General features: G+C 43.1%; 1 protein-coding gene across 1 annotated transcript; it reads left to right on the plus strand.

Annotated features, from left to right (window-relative positions):
* Positions 1 to 2,938: 2,938 nt before the first annotated feature.
* On the plus strand, positions 2,939 to 5,213 carry eve1 (even-skipped-like1). Its single transcript, XM_042086941.1, has 3 exons — positions 2,939 to 3,518; positions 3,760 to 4,004; positions 4,276 to 5,213. The coding sequence occupies exons 1-3, from the start codon at positions 3,503 to 3,505 to the stop codon at positions 4,744 to 4,746; spliced, it is 732 nt and encodes a 243-aa protein (XP_041942875.1). The 5' UTR covers positions 2,939 to 3,502; the 3' UTR covers positions 4,747 to 5,213.
* The last annotated feature ends 3,611 nt before the right edge of the window (positions 5,214 to 8,824 follow it).

Raw genomic sequence — 8,824 nt, forward strand, 5'->3', positions numbered from 1 at the left:
ATAGATGGTGCTTACAGATCTAATAGGTCTATATCAAATTAATTTATGCAAAACCCATGCATGCAATGAAACAAAATTAAGTTAAACCATTTAATCTCCTAAATATGCGCAACTTGAACATAACATTCCATTCTTACGTGCAATTCGCAAAAAGGAGTTTAATCGGCATACTGATACCACACATGAACGAAATATTGTAGTTCATTAATAAAATAGTCTAAAGAACGAGGCATGTTCCACATCTCGGTTTCATTCACGAAATTATTGACGTCAAAAACGTGGATGAGATAAACTTTTGCCAATTTATTTTTATTTTCTAATTTTCATTTAAATACAGTTTTCAGTCATCCTTGTAATATTTCTAAAATAGGAAATGGACCTTCATTAGATGTTTGCCTTCGTTGCATTTCTTATCCCCATTCTGTAATCACTTGCTAAGCAATTCATTTCTAACCTGGTTTAACATACAATGATGTCAATGCATTATTGACTCCTTAATAAGCCACTAACACCTTTTTTGTGTCGGCTTGACAAGTTCGCTGGGGGGGCGGGGGGGGGGTGACGTCACATTTCCTCAGGTAAGAGAAGGCGTAGCCTAGGCTGCGTGCGCCAGCAGTGTCATCCGTTGCCATCATGTCAGGGCACAGCTGCCCCCTTGTCAAGACAGTAGGCCGATATCAACTCAACGTCAGATTTAACAATTAGGCCTATGACAAGTATGACAATAACAAGTATGAAATTCAATTGCACTGAGATCTAAATATAGCGCAAGGAACCTTTCCATGAAACGGGGACTTTAGCATAAGAAACATTTAACTTTAGTTTATTTATGTATCATGTCATCATCGCAAAATAGATACCCTTTAAGGTTACTAAATTATGAATGTCAAAACATACCTTTGTTTATCTATGCGGGAAATGGCAATGGGTTTCACCTGACCAGTGCAAACCAGTTTCGTAACCTTTTTGTAGCCTTGTATGCTTATGGTACGTTTTTATATACTGGACTCAGGAACACTTCCAAAACAAAATGTCGACTTTGCTTAAAGATAGAATTCACCATATCATCATCTACAGAAAGTCCTACACTTCATCTTTAACCAAGTTCTTGAGTAGGCTATCTGTTTTTGTGAGCTATGAGTAAAGCCATTTAATTGCATTTCTAAAACCATAAAAACAAACGTATTAAACTTTATTTTCAAATGATCCAAAAGTTTGACTTTCAGCAACAGGAAATGTAATACCAGTGTTTAAAGTTATGGATCGCAATCAAAGCGTGTCAGTGAATTAATTTGCCTATTTAATTTTTTTATTTTTCCAGAATAGGTTATTTTTTTCCATTTTGAACTCTCATTGAAAGACATGCATATACTCTGGCTTCTGCTTTGTTTGCAACCCGATTGCACCATTGTCGCTAGCCCCACTTTTGTCACCCGTTCTCTTATTTCAGTCTGCTCGGAGCCAGTCGCCAACTGAAACCTGTGATCAAAGCAACAAGGACCGCCACTGTATAACAATGCAAACAGACATGTTATCAGAAAACAAGCCATCTCTCAATTCCCAGCGCCGGGCAGCTAGAGTCGCTGGCTTGTCTGGGATGCAGAGCAGACCTGTCCGCGTTTTATAGACACTGCGCAAGATCTGTCTCCATCCAGGGGCGGACACTCGGATGCAACGTTTATTGGCAAAGAAGGTCGAGACAAAGCGGCGCAGGGGTTCGGCAGTTTTGCCCCTTGGCTTTCTCGCGAGCCATACTTTGGTCTCCTTTAGTTCACAATTTGTTAAATGATCAATTGACACTTCCTATACAATCACAGCTAAATGACACGCGCTGATGCGTAATTTTAGTAGCCTAAAATCACAAACCGCAAGCTCTCATAGCAACAGTTACGGCCGTCTTTTTCGAAGATCTGTCAAAGCCCTCATTGGAATCAGGATTGTCCCTTATGCAATTGACAGGGTGAACACAAAACAAATACGACTGTTGACTATATTGGTTAGTTCCCCAACATCTTAAATGCGTGTGATGAGATCATTGTCAGTGTTAAATCAATTTAAGTTGATAACCAACCATGATCCCCACTGCTCAGAGGCGCAGACACCCATTTTCAGGTGAGCAGCCGGGCGTGACCGCTCCTTCACGGTCTGTGGTTGTGCAGCCAAAGCATTATGTCTCCTGATAATGACCAGACATAGTGGACGTGTTAATTTGGGAGGGGGTGCAAGATAAGAAGTTGTGGCACTCAAATTCGTTAAGTACAACCACAGACAGACTGTCACCCACACACACTCTCTCTCTCTCTCTCTCTCTCTCTCTCTCTCTCACACACACACACTCTGAGAGAGGTGTGCTTGGGTCCAATATAGCCTTCTTCACACTGGGCTGACCCGCAGGATGGCGTAAAATGAACGTCCATCCAGAGTGTCCAGACTCGTTTGACATTTCACATAGAATAGTTAGGCTAATCGTATGTAAGTCTGCTGTTTAATTTAGGTTTACTGTAATGTAGTATCGCAAACACGTTACCAGGTTACAGTGACAATGGGGCGAGTATCAGTCTCATATGACTGCAATGATGTAGCCTCTGGGTGATCAAAGAGTTATACTAAGTCATGTAATCATGTTGACATTATCGTCAATATGTAAAGGGGCCTCTTTATCTAAAGGCTACAGGTAAGCGAACCGTAACGTGAGGATAGGAATTACTTGGCTAATAACAATACGTTTCACTTCAATAATTCAAATGACTGAGGCAAGATGCCTGTTCTTTGTGACGGTTCATTAAAACGTAACAAATAGGCCTACCATGATTGTAGACTATCATTGCAATAGGTTACAACGAAAGGTCTATACGTCAAATAAATCAATCAAATATCTTCATTCTGAGTTGGTGGTAATAGGCTAAAATTAAGACGAGGCTACTGTTTCATAAAACAAACCAAGCTTGGAATCGTCGCTTTTGTAGATGGAATCTCTACACCCAGTGACATGGACGTCCTCAACTACTAGGCCTGCCATTTACGAACATTAGGATTCTAATGATTGACTTCCAAAAATACAAACATCAAACGACGCAAAACAATGCGGGTTGGTCTATATCACCAGGGAGGCCTCTGTGGCAGTGAGCAAAGGGAGGTCGATCTTAATTCTCCATAACAAAAGTACAAAGGCAATTCGGAGACCAAAGACAATTTAACACCTCCTTCGCCATGTACGCGCCCAGGCGGCGCCGTGGCGGATAGACCAGACCGTGTCTCTCATTAGAAAAGATGGGACGACCTGGAAGATATAAAAGACAGGAGAGGAGAGGGAGGGGGTTCAATCTGTGGCTACAAAACAACACAACCCACTCTATAAACCAACTTCTTTGAGTGAGGTTAGCGGTGCGGTGAAGGAGTAACTTTGGCCTTGGCAGCTGTAGTCGAATGCGTGGTGATTTGGGATTCTGAGTCGTTTGGATTAATATTTCCAGCATTCAACGAACGTCAAATTTGGGAAGTTATGCACAGCAATACGTGTGAGTAGCTTTATATCCCTTCCCCAACCTTAAATATGTTTCGAATGCAATGTGTAGGCCTACACAAACTCCACATGGCAACTGGAATCTCTTTTTCGATTATGTCAAGGTGTCATGTTGTTATGGCGCGGAAATGCGTGGATCTGTGGCTATGTTGAGGTTATACGTCTGACTTGTGTGTTAAAAATTAAACTTCTGCATCGAGCTCTTATAACGATCATTTCCCTCTTGCCTTTTGTAGTAACCGAAGGCCGAGAATCACCGGCTGCTTCACACGCCAATCCAGACAGTGACCAGGGGGAAGAGGACACAAGCCCTCGCAGCGCTCTTTTCAGTGGAGTAGATCAGAGTCGGAGGCACCGGACTGCCTTCACGCGAGAGCAACTCTCCCGCCTGGAGCAGGAGTACTGCAAGGAGAGCTACGTATCTCGGCCAAGGAGATGCGAGCTGGCGGCAGCTCTCAACCTTCCGGAGACAACCATTAAGGTGAGTGTATTGCGCATGCGCAGAACAAGCTTTGAACAGAAAGCTGTAGCTTTTAAAACTAGCGGCTGTTTGGTGTTCTAAAAATAAATGGCACCAATGTACAATATATCTCCAGTGTAAAATATTTAAAAATCTGCTCGATACTATTAATCCGTTTTGTTCAAATAATAATCTCAAATGTGTTGATGCCCACCTATAAACCAATTAGATGAAAAAGACAGCAGATATTAGCAGAATTAAAACTCAGTCTGGTTTCTGTTGTCCGATCCAGGTTTGGTTCCAGAACCGACGCATGAAAGACAAGAGGCAGAGACACAGTCTGAGCTGGCCTCACCCTCTGGACCCCAACCTCTGTGCTCTCATGGTGAGCCAGGCCAGTGCCGGCCTGCCCTACTCCCTACTCCCACACCTCCCGCTGCCCCTCTACCCACACTTGGGGCTGGCGCCCACCGCCTCCCCGCTGCCAAGCCCCTTCGCCCCTCCTCTCAGGCACCTGGACCCCCTCCGGCTCTCCCAGTCCCCCTACTCCAGACTTGGAGGGCTGCCACCAACGACCCTCTATACCCCCACCCACGCAATGCACCACCCCACCGCCTGCCCCTGTCCCCACTGTCTGCACTGGGGAGCAGACCAACTCTTCAAGGTCCGAGGGGTAACTCCTCTGGGCTTGACACCAGCCAGCAGCCCCAAAGCTTCAGTGGTGACTATGGACCATAGGGAAGAGGTGCCTATGCCCAGATGATGAATAATCAGAGGGTGAGCATCTCTGTCTTTTGCAACGCACAATCATTTAGGACAGAGAGGTCATTTGTGAAGGAGAGCATGCAAATCTGGAATGTCTATACTACAATGTTACACTTCTGTTTTGTGTGCTTGCTACATTCTCTGCAGGCTGAGAATCAATACTACAGGAATTATTTAAGATTTGAATATAGACACTACAGACATAGCACAATCAAGCCAACCATGGGACGTACCATTTGGTAGCAATATCTCTCAATACACTGGTTTTGTCTGTACTGAGGGTTGTTTATTTGTTTACAAAGTGAAACTGAATCGGTCAAATTAGCTGCATTAATACTGACATTAGGAAGGTATGTAGCATGTGCCTACATAGAAATACTTGAGAAAGTTCCTTGGTTGCTCTGCAAAATTCTATCTTAAAGATTATTTTATTATGCCTGCACCAAATGTGTATTTTCAAATGTGAAAATGTGTTGTAAATAAACCAAACATGTGTATTAATAAATATTTATGAAATAAATATTCTGTTTGCTTCTTTAAATTATGACTGACTCACTTAGTTACACCCATAGTATATTTAATATGTTTAATAGGTGACTAAAGTGACACAGAAGTAAAACAAAGGTAGACATTTCTGACTTCATCGCTGAATGTCATATTCATCATGTTAACTTTAACGGTGCACATGAGGTCATTAGAATGCATCCAGACTATAAACCACATAGCCCCTCATTACAATGCTGCACCCTGATGACATGGGAGGACTCTAATTAAAAGGAATAAAAACAGAGTCTGGCCGTGTCCCACTGTCTGGTGAAATGGGCAGCAGACGCAAATTATGCCAGAAGACAAAACATGGACAGGTGCACATCAGGTGCCGTGTAGGCATATGTGCTCCTTCTCCATCATATCCCAGTCTCTATCTCTATCTCTATCTATCTATCTCTCCCACAAACTCTCTCTGTCTCACACACACACACACACACACACACACACATACTCGAATACCCTTTACCTAACCGTTTGTCACTAATAGGATCAGTAGACACATAGCTGGGTCTGTGAGCCTACGAGAGACAGCAGAAGTCACTGGTTAACCCAGCCCAGCTCCAGATGGAGACAACAGATACGGGACCCATGAGCAATGTTTAACCATTCCATAAAAAGCCATCCATTTCCATCTTCCACGCCGAAATAGTGTTGAAAACCCACATGCATTCTCAAAGCTATGTGTCTGTTCAGCAGAAAGCAGTTAAGTATCCCAATTTCTCGAGCTCATATTTCTTGTCTTGAAATGGATTGTCCAATCACTTGATACTGTGTTTAAAACACATTTGGACATTTCTAGTGGATTTAAGAATGGCTTAAACTCAACACTTGTTAGCTCAGCTGCCCGATACAAGCTCGATGTTATTTGCTTGCTATGTGTTCATGTTTTCTGTTATTTTTGAAGCTTCACTTGCATGTTTGTGTTCAACTTCTTGCATCCACATAAAAGACCTATAAATGTGTGTAAATGGATCATTCTAAATGTGCTATTGTTAAAATAAGCATCTGAGATCTGCTTCAGACAGAATATTAAGAAACTACCATTTTTGTTTGACGTACTGACTTACGCATTATTGATCAAATACCCCAATGAGACAGAGATGAATGATTTCTTCTATATAATTACCCCAACCTGTTTTTATGTGATTAAAGAGCAGTGTGCCTGTGGTCAGGTGTGCGGCTGCATTACACTTCACACACCTGTTCAGGTGTTTAACAGACATCAGGTGCACACAGGCAGGCTAGACATGCATGAAACAGTGATGAGACACTGGAACCTGGCTCTGACAACCAGAGTCTCTTATCTCTGTTCCACTGCCACTAAGCATTTAAGCACAGCATTTACCCCATATATTTGCAAAGTTGACTCTACAATTAAATCAACATTCACCCCTATCTATAATACAATACCAAGGGCGTGAATATGTTTTGAAGTGTCCAGATTCATATACAGCATTGACAATCCATCGCTATCATTTCTGCTGAGATTCACAAGAGCTGAGCGGTCCATGCGGTAATGGTCCAACCACTGTGAATGAATCTTCTGTGATGCAAATGATCTCCCGCCCAACAGTCCGCAAGCCGCCATAACCCAGACAGGTGACCAGTATCGTAAAAGAAGCCAGGAAGGTAGGACCTGACTGTAAAATGGAGGGGGGGGGGGGGGGTGGAGAAAGGGGGAGAGAGAGATTGGGGAGAGAAGCATGAGAGGGTGGGGGGAGTTGAAAGAGAAAAGGAGGGAAGGAGGGAGGGATGGAGGGAAGGACAGAGAGAGAGGAGCTTGAACAAGAGGACTGAATGAGACAAGACAGAAAAAGGAACGCCCTCTCCACCAGAATTCTGGGAAACTGGAATGAGGTCTCAGGGAATGGTGGGAAGCCGGTGGAGAGAGCAGGACAGTAAAATCCTCGTCATTGTCCAGAGGACGCCACTGTGTGATGTTTACAGCTTCCTGCTGGAGCACTGCTGCTGGTGGTAGGACCGCCAGGCTCTGGGGGGAACAGCCACACATCATCTGCTCACACACTCCAAGCGTCTGCCTTTTTGTCTGACCAGACCACTGGGACCACACCACACCAAACAAAAGTCATTTCTCCTTTCATCTCCACTGTGACATGTTCATCACGTGTACAGCTCCTAGGAAGATGTAAAACTCATACAGGGGTTTCAAGCTCCTGCAGGACACACTAGACAGCACTAGAGAGAGAGACATCAAGGGCACACACAGGCTTGAGTTCCACAGGAACACAGCACACATCTGAATGTATCCCAAGAAGAGTTGCCATAGTCACTTTTAGTTTAGCCTTCATTGTCTGTATACTGTAATCATACACTTTATATTCATTTAAACTGAATGTATACCTCATATACTTATTTAAATAAATGTAGACCTTATTTAGCTATGGTGTCAGTCTCAACACCTGGCTTTCCAGCGGGTATTCTATTCTATTACAGAACATGCTAGTTTATGTGTGGTCATGCAGACAACTGACACAGAGGATCTCCAAGATGAGCTCAGAATAGCAGACTAGCTTCATCCTCAGAATCAAAGGACAGGGGAATTCCATCTGAATCCAGCCGCTCCACCAGACGGCACACATACACACCCTTTATACACACACACACACACACACACACACACACACACACACACAAACACACACACACACACACAGGGGCTGTTGTAGGCCTCACACTGGCTCCATCAACTGTACCTGGCTTTACTACTGCTGAAGCCGCAGTGACACAGACAGATGTGCTCTGTGTTTTATAGCTTTTTTTTGCACACTGGCAGTCGTTCTGTTGGACTGAACAGCCTGCGAGCTGGTAACAAAAAATCCAAACTGAACATCATTGCAGTGTGGAATGGATGTTACAGGACTACTGATGATTTTCACTTGTTGACCAGTTTTTCTTTATATTGGTCGACTATCTACTGGTACAGTGCTGGTGCTAACATTACTGCTAGTGCTAGCTGTTGCCAGTGGGTATTTCATCTTTAGATTCCAGGTTTCCCACTTTAAGTGAAATGTAAAATTCCATGACTATTCCCCGACTTTCCCTGACAAAATAAAACTAATTTCTATGACCTGAACAGTCACATTCAAGAATATTTTTTTAGAGTGGGAGATAAATAAATGGGTATTGAATGAACAAAGTTGGGCTAACCACAACTACTCAAGCAAGCAATAAAGCTAATAACCAGATATACATCAATTCTGAGTGGAGATATATTTGTATTAATGTATTTTGGCAAGTCCATTTTAAACTGCTACAACATGTCCATGTCTGGAATAGACTTTCCAAAATTCCATATAATTCCATGACCCGTGGGAAGCCTGAGGTTCTTAGATCCATGGCAAACATGTTGTTATTGCATTTTAGTACAGCTGTATACAACTGGCATGTCAAAGTGGAACAGGTCTCATTTTTGGTGAAGTACTATACTGTACATAGGAAAGTCTAGGCCGTTTAGCCGCTAGCCATTTTGTCCACAGCTTGTTGACTGCTACCTACAGCATCCATTA

This window comes from Alosa sapidissima, chromosome 3 (genome assembly GCF_018492685.1).
Source record: "Alosa sapidissima isolate fAloSap1 chromosome 3, fAloSap1.pri, whole genome shotgun sequence".
NCBI classification, from domain to species: domain Eukaryota; kingdom Metazoa; phylum Chordata; class Actinopteri; order Clupeiformes; family Clupeidae; genus Alosa; species Alosa sapidissima.

Coding starts and splice junctions, on each gene's coding strand:
- eve1 (XM_042086941.1), top strand. Junction 4,005..4,275: donor TTCCGGAGACAACCATTAAG/GTGAGTGTATTG, acceptor TGTCCGATCCAG/GTTTGGTTCCAGAACCGACG.